General features: G+C 36.4%; 1 protein-coding gene across 1 annotated transcript in view; it reads left to right on the top strand.

The window, feature by feature from the left end:
- The first annotated feature begins 876 nt into the window (after positions 1-876).
- The window catches only part of fgd5b (FYVE, RhoGEF and PH domain containing 5b), a 70795-nt gene continuing 51630 nt past the window's right edge, over positions 877-20041 (top strand). Inside the window, exons 1-2 of the mRNA XM_015347376.2 lie at positions 877-1280; positions 6271-9190. Coding sequence (XP_015202862.1) covers positions 1271-1280; positions 6271-9190 — 2930 coding nt within the window. The 5' untranslated portion in view covers positions 877-1270. The remainder of the gene's footprint in view (positions 1281-6270; positions 9191-20041) is intronic.

Consider the following 20041-nt stretch of genomic DNA (forward strand, 5'->3'; position numbering starts at 1 on the left):
TACTTAATCAAAGCATCACCATTTAAATACAAAGTGTTGTAATCCGTCAAATTATCCTCTTCTTATGTTATGTGGGTTCCTTTAGTAGTGGTTACCAAAACATTAAAAATTATTTTATATTGCATAACCCTAGTCACAAAGATAAATATATTCCAGAAGGCGGTAGTTTCTCATTTTAGATGTATTCTAAACACCATTTGTGTTACAGATATTTGTAATTAACATGCAGATGACATATGTTGCATAATAGTTTTGGCAAATCTAAATTTCACATCATTGCACTGAAGCTATTAAACATTTCTTCATTCCAATATTCCCTACTAACTTCTGTGAGATAAACGGAAAATAAGCCAGGAGACAAAGTCAGTTAATTATAGTCTGAAAATATGGAAGAGAATCAACTAGGATGAAATGCGTTCCAGGTGAGTTATTCAAGCCTATTAAATCCTTAATAAAAACGGTTACTATTTTATTTTATTTCATATTGTCTATTTGGCGTCGATTTTTTGCAGTAGCAATGCAAGTTGGCAAAATTAAGCGGTCTAACCTCGTTATAAACTCTTATCGACAGTTTTTAAAGCCATATGCAAATGTTGATTTTAGTTGTCAAATTAAGAATGAATTAACACATTAAGAAAATGCCCGTCACTACGGAGTCTCAAATACGTTTTAAGAGGTTTGTAAAATGGTGTTAGAACTTTACTACCTATTACTTGATTGGAAGGCATGACAACTCCTCTCGCTGAGACTCAAGCGCCACAAGTGCAAATTCTCATTCTGAACCGGGGAATACCGCGTTGTGTTATACATGTACAGTAAGTCACTGAGACATCTCTCGGCACTCTTCGCATTTGCAAGAGGTGTGGGTTCTGTCTCTTTAAACCAGAATTGGTTTTGCCTGAATCTGAGCAATTTACTTTGGTTTACAATCCCTGACTGAGCAAAAGAGCTTCCTCTTCAGGAAACGAAGGGAAATGCCTCCCGCAGCCAGAGCTCCGAACGCTAGCGCACTCAGCACCACTTCAGCAAATGCGATGTGCACTTGGAGAGCTGAGGACCTTAACAGTTTAGGAGAAACCAAAATGACGGAGAGATAAAAGGGTTGGAAAAGATGATAATTTCAGTGACTTTTGACCATACAACTTCTTTTACTTCTGTCGGAATTTTCTAGGATAAGTTTCTTGAGTCTTTTGGATGTAACCCTGCGCGCAAAGCATCGGGAGGTGTAATGTTGTGAAGAGACTACAGCAGATTTGGATGGTGTCCCAATATGAATACAGGTAAGTACTTTTCCAAAGACGATTGGTCATTTACTTACCAAAAAGAATATCGCGAAATTAAGCTATTGCATATTTATACAATTGTATAAATTGTTGACCTCAGAAAAATTAAGCTGAATACAAATTCAGAGAACGAAATTTAATGAATGAATTTTTCTCTGAATGAGAGTAACATAATGTTTGGTTTTGGGTTTTGTGTAATTTTGAAGTTTTATCTGTAACGAATAGTTCTGAACAAATACCCGCATTTAAGTTAAATAAAATCTCTGTCTCTTCTTGGAGTATCAGAACGGGGCATAATTAGGTGATTTCATGCCGATTTACAGTAACCAGTAACCACACTTGGAATTTACATGAAAAGAAAAATAAGAGGACAATCAAATATACACCTTTTCTTGAAATTGTGAGTTCCTTAATCTATGGGAAGGAAAATACATCAAGCTGTTGTGTTATGAAAGTAAGGTTATTTGTTCTTTATATAACTGAGGAAAAACAAACAAAAACAAGAACTCCTGTAGTAAAAGCGTTATTATGATGATCTGCCGCTATATTTCTTGTAGAAGTACAATTTTGTGGTTCGTGCTATATAAACACTGAGTTCCTGAGGCTCTTTCATGAATTAAATGATTCCTGTAAATGTACCACAATGAAATACTGCGCTTCCAGTAACTATTTCAGGGAGACCTGTACTAAACACCTACTGTACAGTAGCTGGACAGTAGCACTAAACTAGTGTTTCTATTGTTTCTCTTCGAGTCACCCTTCTGAAAAACACGAAGTCACTAAGGAGCCCCTTTTCAAAATAGCACCAAATTAAATATTTACAAATGCATTTATCATGCACTAAAGCGCCTATTAATTGCATTACATTTAAAGCAGAACTACCGATCAACTAATCCAAAGTGCTGCTGATGCAAATACTTAAGTTCATTGATTTTGCCGTTGGGTGGTAGTTTTACCTTTGTTTTGAGGAGGCTTAGTGCTACAGTATATGTCAATAACTTGCATCTGTATGTACAGGTACATGTACATATTATGTATTATGTAACATATCGTATTCTCCATATGCAACGTTTGCTGTCCCACAACCTCCCAGCCCAAACCACACATCATATTATGAATGTTATGAACATTATGATGTCTTATTAATCTTTAACAATCACTTGTTTTATAATTCTTATTTCATATATACACTCTTTGATAGTCTAAACTCAACCAGTTATTCAATGTGAGCAAAAGGTTTAATAAAATTATATATTATGCACATTTGACTTAAATATTATTTCCAAAAATCTTGTTGAAAAGTTTTTTATGATTGCAACATCCAGCCAACCCTAATCTTCCAGTAGTAATAATTATGACTGAGAATATTAAAACTGTCCAAAAACTGTTTCCAATATTACAGGCCCATAAAATATTTAGAAACCTAAAATGTTGTGTGTTATATTGTTATTCCATAGCTACAGCATTATGAGTGAAATACACCTTTAGTGAAGGAGAAGAAAAAATAGTTAAAGATAGCATTAGAAAAGGAAGTAGAAATTTAGGTGCATTTGTTTGTATACAGTCCCGCCAAACAATGATGTGGTGATGTCCATTCAAATTACTTTTTATGATCCAGATAACCGTCTTCTTTTACATCTAAAAGTGACAAGCATATTAGTTCTGACTATTTCCATCCTGCCTGGAGTTTAATCTTAGTGAGAATTGGAGCAGTAATTTGAATGAGAGTCAATGGAAAGGTCCCAAAAAGGTAAAAATAAAAATGTGTATGAGGTTAAGAATCTGCAAAAGATTACAAAAAGATTATTTTGTATTCATAGTGGTATGGCTGTTCCCTGCCATAAATAAAAAAGAAGCAAGTTGCATTTCAGATAAGGCTGATATACTGTACGATATTCCCTTTATTGGAATGGTGATCCTGCCTTTTGTTGGCTTAGCAATCTATTTTAGTAATAATTGTCTTAACATTTACAATAATAAAAGCAGAACGGAGAAAAAGAAAATCTTAACCTCTGGAACTGGGATTCAGAAATTAACCGGCGATGAAGAGAAACATAAAAGTGTCTTGCCATTCCTCTGAATCACCACAGAACTGGTGAGAAACATCCTCTCTCACAATTCAGTCTTCCTGTAGACTGTATAGTAATTATGGCAATCTGTGCTCCTACTGTATGTCAATCTGTAGAGGTGGTAGTTATAAAGGTGTTGTTTATCACAATGTGTACCTGAGATCATATCCTGTGGACTTCATCTCCAAGGTCTAGTTGGTTTCAATGCCAGTTTTATTCTCTTCATTTGCATTCTTGCTGTTTATCTTGTATTGCCTTTCGTGTGATTTTCTGTTGTTGTTTCTGCTTTCATTGTTCTTTCTCTATGCTGACTAACCCTTCCAGCAAAAACACATTCTGAGTAGAGAATTGTAACAGAGAATCAGAGGAAGTGACAGCTGGAAGTACATTGATCTTATAATGTTTTGCTTAGCTAAGGGACAATAGCCGTGGTCTTCTATGACAAAGTATCTTTAGTGGTCATATACTGTAGTAAAGACCTCTGTTTAACTTCTCATTCAAAGCAATATCCCCCTACATCACAGTGTCACCATACTAGAAGATTGGTTTCAAAATTCTGGTCCGGCTACAATGCAGTGACTCTGCTCTTGTTGCCATTGTCTCATTATTACCATGTTTTGTAAGTTGTTTTCTGTCCTTTAGCAGCAGTAACCTCCACCAAACATTTCTTGTAGCTGCTGATGAGACGTGAGAATTTTAGACCATTCCTCCTTACAAAACTGTTTCAGTTCATTGATATTTCTGGGATTCCTTGCGTGAACAGTTTTCGTCAGGTCATGGCATAGCATCTCAATTGGGATGAGGTCTGGACTCTGACTTGGCCATTCCAGAACACAAATTTTCTTCTGTTTAAACCGTTTTGTTGTTCATTTACTCCTGTGTTTTGGGTCATTATCCTGTTCCATCACCCAACTTCTATTAAGCTTCAGGTGACGGACCGCTACCCTGACATTCTGCAAAATTTCTGGATACAATTTTGAATTCATTGTTCCCTCTATGATAGCAGGCTGCCCAGGCCCTGAGGCAGCAAAGCAGCCCCAAACCATGATCCTCCCTCCACCATACTTCACGAGTGGGATGAGGTTTTGGTATTGGTGTGCAGTGCTTTTTTTCTTCCAAACATAGCATTGCGCTTTTCTGCCAAAGAGTTCAACTTTTGTCTCATCCGTCCACAAAACATTGTCCCATTCTTGTTCAGTGTTTTTCTTATAGTGGACACATGAAACTTTGGCAAGTTCAAGAGATTTCTGCAGGTCCTTTGCCATTACCCTAGGGTTCTTTTTCACCTCCTTCAGCATTGCACACTGCACTCTTGCCATGATCTTTGCAGGGCACCTGCTCCTAGGGAGAGTAACAACAGTACTGAATTTCTTCCATTTGTAGAGAATTGGTCTTACTGTGGATGGATGAACACCCAGGCCTTTAGAAATGCTTTTGTAGCCTTTTCCAGCTTTATGCATCTCTACAATTCTTCTTCTAAGGTCCTCTGATATTTATTTTGATTGGGGCATGGGTCACATTAACAGCTCTTTCTTGAGAAGAGCAGACTCAGTCAGTAACCAACCTTTGTGTACCTTTTTTATAGGGCAGGTCACAACCCAAACTCACAACCCCAGCTATTAGCTACTATTGACAGTTATGGGGGTATTTGTTATATGAGCTGTCAGCTTTTTGGCTGTCTAAATCAAGATTCTGTCATCTAGAAAAATATTACAGTAGCTATTATTTACAAGTGAGGTCTTTTTCCACAAAGTCAAAGTAAGTTTTCTATAAAAAAAATGCAAGGTACAGTATGTTTTTCACAACTATTTGTTGCTGAGTTTATATTTTTAATATTCAGTTTCTGCTGTTTAGGGAATTCAGGTTTACATTGTCTTAAAGTTCGAAATATCCATAGTTACAGCACACACTCTTTAAATGTTCTTGCAGTAGTTTCACAATTCAAACTACTGTCCAGAGGCTAAGTAATACTGATACATTAGGTTGAATTATGTATTTTTTTACCATATATTTTTGTTTCTTAATTTAAGTGGTATAGGAATTATCCTTTTACGGCAGACTTCAGGATAATTATGAAACTGATTTCTATATAGAAAATGTTAAAATGATATCAACGTAATATCAAAATTCACTTTAGGAAATCTTTCATACTAAACCTTCATGTTTTAATGATTATAAAAGACTGAGTACGTGTTAAGTGTTACAATGATGAATGTTATATACTAAATATAGAAAGATGTTTCTACAGTGCTTTACAATAAAGCTGAAATTTAACATTTATTATACTGCAATTAGACGTTAGAAGAAGTAGTGGTATAGAAATTAGAGATAAATTCAGAGCAGGGTAGAGAAATCTATAGAGGTAATTTGTATAAAGGGTTGTCTACTTTTAGGCCTCAGTAGGCCACAGGCCATGTTTGTTTGACAAAAACATTCAGAATTGTTTACTATGCGTCAGTCATACATGGGAGAGGTCCTGGACTAATGTCTGGGGTGGTGTAGGTCAGGACCGAGGCGTGTTTACAGAGCTGTGCAGGAATCTGGTGTCTGCTGGCATCATGCCTGGCTGTAGCCAATACTATTACAGTTTGCATTATACAAGTATTTTAAGAATGATTTGACAGAACACAGCCTTATTGAGTATTAATTACCTATTTTTATTAAAGTAGTTTTACATCAACTAACCTTTAGATGCCTTTTTTATGCAGTAATTATTAAATAAACTTCAGTTCATTATTTAAAATATTTATGAGTTCAGTAAAAAAAAAAGAGTTTTTCAGTCCTTCAATGTGCCCTTATTAATTTGCTCTCTTACAATGATGTAGTTTTTAAAGGATTGGAAAATGATAATTGATAATGGAAGTGTCATTATGATCAGCAGACATTTAGGGAGCTAATGTTTTTTCCTCTCTTTTCAGATTATAAGAAGCCACCCCTAGCACCAAAACCAAAGATTCTTAGTCACCTGACTTCTAAGTTGCCTTCGTCACTGATGTCAAAACCTTGCTCCTCAGCCCGGGGTCCCAAGCCTCCTATTGCTCCCAAACCAAAGCTTCTGCAGGACTCAGATGAAAAGTGTTGCTTGTATACGAACAATAGCCTCAACAGATGCTCCAATGGCACGTTACTGTGCTCTGAAGAGGACTTCAATCAAGAGAATGAGTCCGACAGTTTCCAGATAACAGGTGATGGCTATATTCTGTTGTCTGACAATGAGCAGCTTACTGATGACGGAGAAGAATGTGACAATGAGGAGGGACACCTGCTGGAGCTGTGTTCTGATGCTGTGGCCCTTGGTTCTAGTGACAACGGAGAGGAACTTGAAGAGGATGAAGAGGGGGGTGAGGGAAATTTAATGGACCCCGTTGACACTGAAGGCACTGATAGAATGGAATGTGCTGAAATTAGTAACGCTGAATATGCGGACCTAACTGAACCAGCATGCTGTGGTTCACATGAAGCGCTTGAGGCTGATGATGAACTTTCAGAAATTGCTGAAGCTTGTGATAATGAGGAAGTGAACAAATCCTCTGAACATCAACCTCATCAGGCAAATGAAGATTATGAATTAGTAGACACCCAGCAGGGTGCTGAGGTTGATGAAGAATTAAGTCAAGATGCAGGAAATGATGCCAAGAGAGAGGCTGTTGAGGAATGCCTCAGTGATAATACCCCAGCTATCGACACTCGGTGTGGAATTGCTGAAGAGGATGATGCACCTGCTGCAGTTTCACAAGAGTCTATGACTTTTTATGAAGAAACACAAGATCCCAAAGAAAAAGAGGATGATTTAATGAACAACAATTGTGAGGATCTTTTAGAAAGTGAAGAACGTCAGGACAATCAGTGTGCTGTGTCTTTTGAAACTTCATTTTCAGAGAAGCAGGAGAATGAGATCTCTGTAGATTTTTCTTCAGTTGGTGAACAAGAAATTCTTGCAGACCAAATAAATGATTCTAGTGTCTCAGAAGCAGCTGAGGATAGTATCATAGGCAATGAGCCCATTGCAGATGTGGAAAATAATTTGGAAACTGAGGCAAAACCTGAGGAGGAATATTATGTTAACGAAACCTTTAAAGTCTTGAGCTCTGAAGAACAGGGACCTATGAACACCACCGATAATGTTTCATTAGAGGCTATAGCTGATGTTGAGGAAATCCAGGCTAACATGGTAGGGGACACAACTGAAGAAACCATTGACTCTTTACAGTTTAGTTCTGAGATCCAATCTGCTATGATAGAATTAATGCCTGAAATTGAAGTCAGTGAGCCTGTTGAAGATGCTAGTGAATTAGATGGATCTGTCTCTCAGGAAACAGAGGATTTAGAAGCAGTTGAATGTATTCCATCTGAGGACCTTATTGAAGTACCTGAGGCAGACAACCTCATGGAATCTGACCAAGACAAAACAGAAGTGGATGCTGACTGTACCGAAAGAGAGGGTGAAGGTCTTAGTAGTCAGAGCACTAACCAAGCTCAGAATGAACCATGCGCTATGACAGTTCCAGGAGACATAGATGTGATAAGGATAGATGAACTGATCAATAGGCAGGTATTAACAGACACTTCAGATATTTTTGGGGATGACATAGACTTTGAAGGCCTTATTGTGCCTTACTTGGAGGAAACAGACACGGACAGAGCAGAAGATACCATCAGTGATGAGCACGTCTATGAAGAGGCTGGACTTGACACTGAAGGAGAAAACCTGAACTTTATTTCTCTGGACCGAAAGAGTATTGTAACGAGAACTAGGTCTCTTTCTGGGAAAGTGCCTGGTTATGTGCCTGAGACTGTGCCTGAGGAAACTGGCCCTGAATCCGATATGCTCCAATCCAATGAATATTGCACAGTGGCCTTAGATAAAAGTGGTAACCCACTCAGTGATCATGAACAGCTAGAGATAAACCGAATGATTCCTTCCAAGCCAAGGCGTTTTATTTTATATCCTCGGTCATACTCTGTTGAAGGTCGGGATATGCCTATGTCTGTTTTTAGAGAGAATGATAGTTCGACAGGGGAGGATGGCAGAATGAAGAGAAAGGATGACAACCTTTCCTTGCCCTGCTTTATTGGATCATCTGGTAGCTTCTCTCAGAGAAGTCACCTTCCATCCAGCGGTATGTCCACTCCAACCTCAGTTGTCGACATCCCTCCTCCCTTTGAATTAGCATACATCACCAAGAAACCAATCACTAAAAGCTCCCCGTCGCTTTTAATTGAGAGTGACTCTGCAGACAAACAAAAAAAGAAAAAATCTTCATTCAAACGTTTCCTAACTCTAAAGTTTAAGAAGAAAACGGAAAACAAGGTGCACGTAGATGTAAACGTCTCTTCTTCTAGGTCTTCTTCTGAGTCAAGCCACCATGGGCCCTTAAGAGTCCTAGAACTTGACAGAAGGAGCCTTGGCAGTTCACCACAGCTAAAATCGCGGTCAGGGAAGCCATGGGCATTAGACTCGCCATCTACCTTTCTCTTCTACAAGGACAGCAAGAGGAAAGGAACCCCAAAGACATTCAGCAGGAGTGTATCGAGAGTGGAATCGTTTGAGGACCGATCAAGGCCTCCATTTATGCCCCTTCCCTTGACCAAGCCCAGATCCATATCTTTCCCCAACGCAGATACGTCAGATTATGAGAACATTCCTGCCATGAACTCCGATTATGAAAATATCCAGATCCCTCCAAGGAGACCCACCCGAACAGGAACGTTTACAGAGTTTTTCGAGGATCCTAGCAGGGCGCTTTCTTCTGCCAATGAGAACGATGGCTATGTGGACATGAGCAGCTTTACCGGGTTTGAAAGCAAACCTCAAACACCCGACCAGGAATCCGAAAGGTACTGTAAACTGTTATGTAAGACCTGTTAACTTTGCTTCTGCAGTGGAGATGGAAAAAGTGTTACATTTGCTTTCGGTCTTGACTTGAAGCCACCTTGTTGAATTGCTGTCTCCCAGAGGAAGTGCTTTTAATATAATCAGAGAAAAACAAAGGTAACTTATGGTGAAAGCAAAGTGTCACAATGAACATTGTAAGAAACATAATTATCCCCATGTCAAGTTCACTTTTATGTAAAAAATATTTTTTGACATCAGACTACCATTTGGCGCTAACCGCTTTCTTAGTGTTCTTCAAAAAACGTTTTTCCTTTATGATTATATAACCTTTACAATTTAATTTAAACAATTAATGTTTCAGCTCTTAGATCCCAGTTTCTCCTGCTTTCTAACCATATAAATCCTTCCTATGTGCTGTTATGTGACTATTCCTTATTAGACAGCCCTTTTTTTTCCTTTCCCACTTGAATCTTATGTGATTTATTAAAGGCAGAGCAGATCTTGAGGGTATGTTGACAATCTTCCTGAAAAGATCTTGAGATTTAGCTCAAGGAACTTGTGAACTTCAGTAAGAATTTGCAAAAACTGAAAATAAAAGCAACCTGGATAGCTGAATGCAATACAAGTGTGATTTTGACAATAAATGTTTTTAAATGTTTATATATTAAATAAACTATTTGAAAATAGTTTTTGATACAATGGAAAAATTATTTATTTTACATACCAGCATAATAAATGTTATATTAGCTTGTAAATGACAACCTATTCTTTTTAAAATTACGTAATACTATGCATCTTTGTTGAAGGACTGTAACTAATCTTCTACAAAAACATATAAAATCTTCACCCTATATATCTGTAATGCAAATATGTAGTCACTGCTTTAATACTGTGCTTCATAACTAAAGACCTGCCAATTAGAAAGACTGTCCGATTGTTCTCCCTGACATGACCTATATTGTATCTTCATGCTAAAGTCAATGGCCCCACATGATTGACTGAAATAAGACTTCTAGAAGGAAACATGTCCAGGTAGAATGAGCATAAAATCCTAATTTTAAGGATGCAAAATATCATATAACACTGAGCCAGAAGAAACTGATATCCAAATAACGAACCTATGCTTACCTTCTGTACTTTTACTAAATTGTGCATTTAGTAGAATAATTTAAATACCTGCAAAGTTATGTACAGTATAGTATAATACATTGCTTAATTGTAGCAGCTTGTTTTCTTACACATGTACTTTGTATTAGCATGTTGTCTTCACTTTGTTTTAAAGACAATGAACTGAGCTAAAATAAGAAAAGAAGGAAAAATATGGATGCTCTTCATTTGCTATAAGGCATGTCTTATGTTTAAAAGCAAAATGCATTCTGAAATAGGTCTGTTTCAATGTGGCTTTCATTGGTGGTGAAGTTGCAATTTGATTCTTACGTTGTTCTCTGTGACTTTTAAATAGCAGGTGGTGAAAAGCACTTTCTCTGAAGAGGGAGACACTTATATGAGGGATATCCTATCAAATATTGGAAAACCTGGGGGTAAACAGCTAGGAGACATTTTCTTCACTTTGCTACCGGTGTACTTTCCAATGAATTGTCTTCTAGTCTCTGATGTTTATTGAATGTCTCACTAAACTAGAATTTCAATAATTACAAATATTGCAGTTAATTTTCTGAAAGAACAGTTTACATAAAATTAAATTTTCCAAAGTTATTATATAAAAATAAACTGCACTGCCTAAAACTTTACGTACTTGAATTGTCAGAATAGGCCCTAGTGCACAAATGGCCTTGACTCTTATGGGTATCATGTCTTTCAACAGTATAAATGAATATTTTGCGGTTTTCAATAAAATCTAAGAATTCACAAATAACAATGTTTTCTAAGTAGTGGTTAAAGTGCTAGCAGTTAAAAGGTAAACATCCGATAATGTAAAGTGTTTTTTATGCATGAAACCATATCCTACATATTCTGTGTTATTCAAGAAGACATATTTTTAATTTCCATGAAGTTTGAACCCATCTACAATATTTTAGTACCCAAAAGCTGTGCATTAGTCACACAGAAAATAACAAGAACTTCTGTATGGGATAACCAATGAGCTTCCAGGTAAATGTTGAAATATTTATGTCATGTTAATAATTAATAAATTTAGCATTTTCAGATATGACAATTTCTTTGATTCAACGTGTTGCATTGACAACACTATGTACTGAAATCTGTGGTGTGGTCACTGAATGGTATAGCACAGGAAGATTTGAAAGGAACTTTCACACACACCCCAGGAGGATATTCTAACTGCTTGTTTTGGGTGGGTTTGAGAAGCTTGTGCAGGTTCTGTACCTAGATTTGTCTGCTTCTTTGTATTAGATTAAATTAATTGTATCAGATTTCAGATTAGATCTGAAGTAGATTAGTCATTATGTTTTCCATTGATGTCTCAAGAGTTGATAAGCATCTGAAGTTTTTTATATAACTCCGACCTCTCTCCCTTCTCTTCCATTTCTATAAGGTGATTTGGTGTGGAGTTAACTGAAAGAGAATTGTTTTTCATTGTGCTTTACTTGTAAAAAAAAAAACTAAAAGAAATATACAATAAAACATTTTATAATAATGTATCAGAAGGAAGGACACTATACTTTCACTATACTTTCTGCTAACACTCTCTCATGTTGTCAGTCATTAGCTGTGTTCTACAAAAACCCAGTGAGCTGTTTTCCCATAAGAATCAATGTATTGTACAGTATCTATGTTCGTCTGTGAGAATTCAAGTACCCCTTTGTCTGTTGGGTGTTTTCTGTTACATGCACATAAATAGGCAGTTTTTGACAGATATGCATGAGCTTTGTAAATATTCTTTCCTGTGGTGTAGCACTATAACTGCTTTGGTACAATCTAGCAGATGGTGAATGACCTAGGTTAAAACTGATAGAAAATATCTAAACATTTGCAATTGTGCTGTAAAAGATAACCAGCAAGCAGGTTCCCTGGGTGTAGTGTTCTGTGGAGAAGATGAAGTAGTCTGGTGTAAGAACTCAGCTTTGTCATTCACAGGGGTGTGTCCACACATTTCCTCCTGTTGCTGGGTTTCAAGGATTTGATTGTCTGTTGTAATAAAATAGGAAAAATAAAACTTGCAGTGTAAACAGTAAGGCACTAATTTTCCATTATTCTTTCTACCCAGAAATTGTCCAAACAACAAATTTTCATAAAGCTTTAGTATCTGAATGTCTTCCAAATGTTTTTTTTCTTGTTCTTCTTAAACTCATCTTGATGTCTCTAAATCACTAATTATTGCAGAAAACTGCCTCTAAAGTGTTGCATGCGAAAAATGTACTCAAAACAAATGGTTTCAAAATTGAAACAATGTTTCAATAAATTTTGGTTTGCTTAATATTCATTAGTTTTACTCATCTAACGTTAAGTGCAACTTCACTATATTGTATTCAAAATCAGAAGTACTTAGTTTGGAAAAAATTGTTCCATAGTTCATTTTAACATATAAATGATATGTATATATTGAAGTTTGTATTTTCCCTTTTTGCAAAACCTTTAAAAAATCAGATTGATGTTGCGTTATTATATGTTAATCTCTCCCAATTATATATAATCATTTTCCCACTAATGCAAAAAAGCCTCCTTGCATCAGTCTTAAAATAAACATTAACGCCTCCTTGCATTTGAATTTTTCTTTTTTTTTTTTGGGTGGAGTTGAAGGGGCGGGGTGCTGTTGAGTGCACAGAGAAAAGTTTGGGAGCACATTTGTGTCTCCACACTTATATATGTGCTCCGAAAACTGTTTCCCAATCGCACACACGAAATTGTAAATTCTACACTTAAGATTCCCTTTTTTTTAAGGGACCCAAAGGGGATGAACAGTAGTTATTTAGCCTTGGAAGTTATGACGATATAACATGTGAAGATACTCTCCACCATGAAACAAATTGCCCACAAGTAGCTGATTTTAAGTTACTGCCTGTCATAATTAAGGCTCATCTTGATCAGAGCCGTGCGGTCGCAGTCTCATAGTTTGGGCATTATAAATAGCTTCTAAATATATTTTTAGTGCAGTGTTCATGAGAACGTACTTGAACTGCAGTTTGATGTTGACATATTAAAAACCACCCATTTCCATTTCTATCCTTATCTGAAGGATAGAATTCTGACCCTAACCCACTTGTCGAGAATTCCTCTAGGTTAGGTCAGGTTTGAATTTCTTTGAAGCATATTTTAATATAGCTTCTGTGTATGCAAGTGCATTAAAAACAGAGAGAGGGTTAAGGAAGGATGTGCAAGCTTATGTGTTAGTTACAGAATAATTTGGTCAAAGGAGAGTTTTGTTTTGATAAACTTAAAAATTAAAGTTTTTCGCAGACCTAAGAAGTTCAGTGCAAATTTACGGGATTTCTGCTGCTGGCCATTTATAATGAAGGCTCTGTGCCTTTTGCGTCTTATGCGCGTCTTTGTTCCAAGGGTTTACAGTGTCTATTGACTACAGCCGCCATGACTTCATGTGGTCTATTAATAGAACTCTTTCAGCTTCCTTACTGCTGTGCTGTCCCAGACAGTACTTCAGGTCACATCTATCCATTTCACAATTTTTTTTGCAGTTGGAAATAATGTGTTTGAGAAAGGCGTAACACCCTTTAAACACGCACTTTACCACCGTAATACAGTCTACCTCAATTAATGGAATAAGAGTAGAACCTTTTCAAAATTAAAAGGGTTCATGCTGGTCTCTTAACATCACTTCAATTCAGATTGACGTTCCGGTCAACTAATTACTCCCAAGAGTGGAACACAGTTTTAAAATTTAAGATCACAAATAATGCAGTCTTCAAAGACAGGTGTGTTGTTGGAGGAGTGGTATGTCCACAGGTTTTCTAGGTGTCTATAAAGCATTAGTACCTCAAGAGTTGGGAGAAGCTATTAACTTTAAGAGCTAGGTTAGAATGAAATTCTGCAGACACACTGGCCTTTCAGGACAAAGACTGTACAGCTCTGTTTGATTCATTATCTGAGCAGGATTTTACACAGTTACCAGGTTGCTAACTAGGAAAACTGGGTGCTACTAAAATCAAAGAGATAAACGATGCACTTGTATTTGCTGTAATTTCGATATAATTATATTTTCTAATTGATTATTGTTACTTTTTATATATCTAAATATTATACGAATGTGATATGAAATACTGAGAAGTAGGTTACAGGATTCTTGCTAGGGAGGAAATTATGAATTTTCTGAAATCCCCCAAAAGGTCATGATGTAGGTTATGTTGCTAATACAGAAAGTCTGTCACCTTTAAAATATCATTCCAACAAAAGATGCCAGTGACGAAAAACCATGTAACAGTTATTCAGAAGTCCTTTCTAAATCCTCCAGAAAGAATGTGTTGTGAAAGAGAAAAAAATATATACATTACTAAACCCCATATAGTTAAAGTGCCCTTTCATTATAAAAGGTATGAATAAGACGAAACCATGTAGACAATTTTCACTATTTAACTCACTGATGTGTTAAAGGTAGAGTACTTCTGATTAAGCTTTGCCTAATGATAGCCTGCCTCTTGGTGATAGCTCTGATCAATGACTCCTTTCCTGCACAGGGCCCTTGTGCTTCAAGAGCCTTCTTAAATGCATGAGCTATTTTCTGCTCACCAGACAGTATAACACCTGGAGGTTACAAACTGTAGGTTAATATATTGGTGGTAAAATCTCTCTTCATACAGAAGAGGAATTCAGTTCCCTTTGTGTAATGTAATTTGTGAAAAAATAAAAAAATATTATCACCATACACATCAAATCAAAATATTAAGTTGCTGTAGTGGGAAGATTTTCATTTAAACTACATGATTGTAACATACAGATCATTAGAACAATTATTAATATGACATAATGAGGTAAAATATCATTTTGGTTTTATATCCATACATATAATTGCAGTATCATTTAAGCATTTTTTTAGATCTGTTTCTTAATAGGAATATGTATATATACACTGATTATAGGATTAGATTCTTGGATGTGTCAACAAGAACAAAAGATATTAATGATGAGGACCACTTGACAATGAGTCAGTGGGATTTGTGATGAATTAGCTAAACCTCACTTCATATTGGAGGCTTTTGTTTAGTTTACACCTCATACCTCAGTTTGCTCTTACTCTTAGTTTACCATAGATTCCTAAATGAAAAGCTTCATTTTTAATTCTTACTCATTAAAGCTGGAGAAAAAGATTAATTGCACTACACTGGTTACCTATATAAATAACTTTTTGATAGTTAGGAAGGGTATAAACAAGGTGTGTGACTTAAAAGGCACAGATAGAAGATATGTCTTTGACGGTTTCTTTGAACAATTTGATCCGTGCTTTGCATAGCCATTTTGACCTCATTCTTTAATTAATGTCACCAATTATTTGACTGCAAGAATGCACTTTATTAGCTATTTAAGCAGCAATACCGGTAAAACAAAAGAGTGCTTTTCAAGCTGAAGCACTCAACCATTTAGTCTAATTGCTTCATTAGGAGATAATTAATTGGTAGGAGTGAGGAGCTGCGTCAGCTGCAAAAGAACATGTAGAGGATACTTCCATGCTGAAAAGCAAGAAAGAAACAACTTGTGTTATTTTATGTATGCTTTTCAGTGTGGAATTGACCTGTAGCTGATCCATAATTAATTGATAACTCAGAACCAGGCTGCAATATATTATACTTCTGGACTTTATCTTCCAAACTTCCTAAAGATGTACTAAGTTTTCAACCTAGTGGCTTAAGGAGCAGGAGTGACATAAATAAGGGAACACATTTATTGCAAAATGTACAGATGTAACCATCAAGTGCAAATTTGCTGGGTGATTTTTTAGCGTTTTAATTCTGGAGTAGCATATGGCACTGTTTTCAGTGAAGTAAATGTTGATGTTTTGTGGTCAGAACATGGAAAGACCGATGAGTATACGTTTTGAAGATTACAAAATTTAACTTAATTCAGGACAGCAAGCACAAAGCTTTAAAAGTCATCTTCTTACAGTGTATTCAAATATTACTTCGGAAACTTTGAAAACTATGTTTTAAAACCCTGGGTGAACTGTGGCTTCTTAAAATAATAAGCAGGAAAGGCCACACACAAGGGGCCATTTGTTTCTAAGCCATCTTGGGTAGAATTCACATACCACTGGTACATCAAAAGCACATAGAAGTCATGAACTATTTCTGAATGTTCATAAATGCAGCCCACTGACAACCATAGAGGAATGTGGCACCCATTAGTGATATACAGTATCTGTCATACAGCTTTAAGCTAGTGGTTGCCAGTGGGTCATTTGTTTTCTGCTTAAAAAAATTGAGAAGAATCCTGCTTCAATTACTAAGTTGCGCAAACCATGGGGAACTAAAGAAACAAGCAAAGACCATGCACTTTGTCATCCATCTTTTAAGAAGATGTGTCTTTCGATGGAAAACTAGCTCTTTTCTTTTTTATATTGTGCTCTGAAGTCAATCCCTTCCCACACAAAGTTTGGAAAAAAATAACTTTTCACACAGGTTTATACTGTATACTAGTATAAAGGACATAATTTTCTACCCAAGTACTATATGTTTTTACAATAGTATTTGGTCAGTTTTTCCCCTATTTGGAACTTTCCCCCTATTTGCTGTTATTGTTGGTTATGGTTTTTCGTAGAGCAAAATCATATATGATTCTTTTAGTTTATAGAAAATGGAAAATGGCCTTTTTAAAAAAGAGAGCTATTGTTAAATTACACAGTACCTCTTAAGTAGACCAAATTAGGCACTCTCCATTTAAAGGAAGACATTGAAGTGAAGTTCACTGAGAATGGACAAAAAAACTCATTTTATTTGTTACGATGTGGCGAGTGGATGGTGTGGCAAATGGCTGGATAGAGCCGCGTCTTGCTGACAGGCTGAGGAATCCAAATACTTATTCCCAGCGAAGGCTCACGGAGTAACTAGAGCTGACAGAGATAGCCAAACCAGATCGGAGTTATGAAGGCAGGCAGAAATAGTGGAAGAGGACAGATGATAGCCAGCACAAGACTGAGGGAGGGCACAGCTGTTGGGGCAGAACGACGGTGGAGCCCTCCTCTGGCTGGAGGTACGGCACTAGTCTGTGGTCAAGTGCTCAGCTGGACAGACGGGGTGCCAAGAAGCAGAGCTGGTTTGAGACGGACTGAGTAATAACTGAATTCTGAATTCAGACTGAGTGTCCTTCTTGAAAGTGGGCCTGTTGTACTATGAGCACTACCCTTGCCAGAAAGTAGCTCAGTGACAGAGTGGCAGATCAGGGTTTTTAATATTCTGGACTAATGGGCTAATTACCTGTGTGGCACTTAGCATGAGTCTTCATGTCCCCAGAAGGCGTTCAACTCCTCCTGGCTGGTTTTCATGGAGACCAGGAGCTGTAACCTCTGGCTCAACAGGGCATAACAATGTTTCCTTGAATTCAGTGATCTTGGATTAATCAGAAGACCCTCAAAGTATTGTCAAAAGATATCCAGTTTGTTCTGTAGTTGGTGTTTTGACAAAAATATTACAAATTGGTGATTTTGGTTTTTTACCAGGGAAATATTTTGCAGACATACAGTAGTCTGTATTGATATAATCAGTCAGATAAAAAAAAAGTTGTATACACCCTCCCATTTTGGATTTCAACTCTGTATTGTATTGCTGTTCAAATACAATTAGGACAAGTTGTGTTGTGGAATGAACTTCCAATATCCTACTGTTAGCCATTCTTAGCCTCTGTTGTGTCTTACTTATCTTATCAGAAAGTTCGCTGAAGTAAAGGTCTGTTGAGATATTGTTAGATCTTGACTCTAAATTCCTAATCTAAATCTAAATCATGATGTGATTCTTTGACCAGTTTTATATATCTGTGATGAAGACTCACACAAAGCTTTGTGAAATGAGGTGAAAGAAAGCTATGAAATGTGCTTTGTGTGGTTAGCATCAGAAAGAGTGTTTTAAATCCTGTGTGGTAAACCATGCAGTGCAGATAATGTTCATAATGGAATTTAAACACTGATGGCTTGTTCATAATGGAATTTAAATACTGATGGCTTGTGTAGCTGCATTTAATTTGAGATGGGAAAAAACTGAAAATTTGTTAAATTAAAATGTTATTCTTGGAATAATAATCAATATTGCTGTGAAGTCACTTTTCCAGTACGCTGCTGAGGACTAAGCAAGGATTAATGGCGAATATTTGAATAGAGGATTCTTGTGTTTTGCGGATACAGTAATCATGTATGTTCTTAGAGGTTTGCCGTTTCTATTATATATAATCTGATTTTACATTTGAACTTGTTTGATTTTGCAAAGAGAGAGCCAGAAAACTGCTATATAGGAACAAGTAATAGGTTTATGTTATATATACTGTATATAACTGCTATATACAGTATATATAACTGCAAATTCAAGTGACTACATGTTATTTAGAAGCACAATCCATATTTACATTTCCCTGTAACTTTATTTCTTGGTTGGTACACATCCTGTTGTGTGCTAGTTGATATTTTTTGTGTTTCCTACTGCTATGTTTATTGTGTACGTTGGCTGTCTTTTCCAGTTTAAGTAATCTCTGAAAAGATCTGAACAATAGAACATTATATGGAAAATTGTGCCAATGTCACAACATATTGTCAGACTCCAGTTTCTTTTCCCCTATTGTAAAGCAAAGACAGCGGAAAGCTATGTAGAACTGTGTATTTCCTAGGATATGAAACTAGAATAAATTAAATTAATGGGAAACAGAGATGATGTAAACCATAATATTGAAGTGCACATTTAAGTTGAATAGCTGCTACATTGTAGTCGTATAATATAAAAACGTTTTCGTAGTAATTTTCTCACTGAAAACAGAAACAGACAGATAAATCTCAGACTTGTCCTTGAATGCGGCTTTAAAATAGTGAAAAAGGTGTTAGAACTGTACCATTTTAGGTCAGTGGATTTGGCTTTAGTGCAACACCAGAGAAAGAGACTGCAGCACTATGGGTAAAGTCCAATTAAGAATGACTGAAGTTCTATGGATGGGTCTGTTTCTGGAATGTATTATAATCCAGTCTCTCTGAAGGCCTATGGAGCAGTGGTTTCAAAGGCTTGGGATGGAAAAGGCAGAATTTCCCATAATTATGTTTCCAGCTGCTTTCACCATTCAGTTTCTAACATGAACAACAATCATTTCCAAATGACTGTCAGCTAGGGTAAGAACGTAATGCTTAAAATTGAAGTAAAATTATATTATACTGTAGTGTTATATTACATTCAAGATTCACATGAGTCATGCATATTCTAGAATGGATTTTTGAAATAAACCTTCATAAAATTTCCTGAATGAAAAAAAACAATCAGTAAATAATGATGAAGTAAAAAAAAAGACAACAATAATATTTTCATTTAATGATGAGACATGGTCCATAAGTACACTATATGCTCAACAAACTTTAGTTTGAAGCAGCCAGTTTATCCAGTATGTCTACATGTACTGTACATATGAATGTCTCAGTGCTATGGTTTTAAAGAGTAAGGTATATAGGCAATAAGCACTTTAAAAAAAATGTATTCATCTGACATTCTATACCATAAATACCTTAAGTAATAAACACCTTAAGTAGACTTATCTTAGTATTGATTACAATGCATTAGGTTGACACTTGTATCCAATGAGACTTTCTACCCACAACCCCAGCTAGGGTTTGGATCTACGGCTATCCGGAGATTTGAGTAGAGCTCTAACCACTACTTCTATTTGCGGTACAACCACCTATGAGTATATCCTTGAAGCTTTTCAACTTTAAGACCAATTAACTGGCATCACAGTTGTTAGGTGTA

This window comes from Lepisosteus oculatus, chromosome 4, assembly GCF_040954835.1.
Source record: "Lepisosteus oculatus isolate fLepOcu1 chromosome 4, fLepOcu1.hap2, whole genome shotgun sequence".
NCBI classification, from domain to species: Eukaryota; Metazoa; Chordata; class Actinopteri; order Semionotiformes; family Lepisosteidae; genus Lepisosteus; species Lepisosteus oculatus.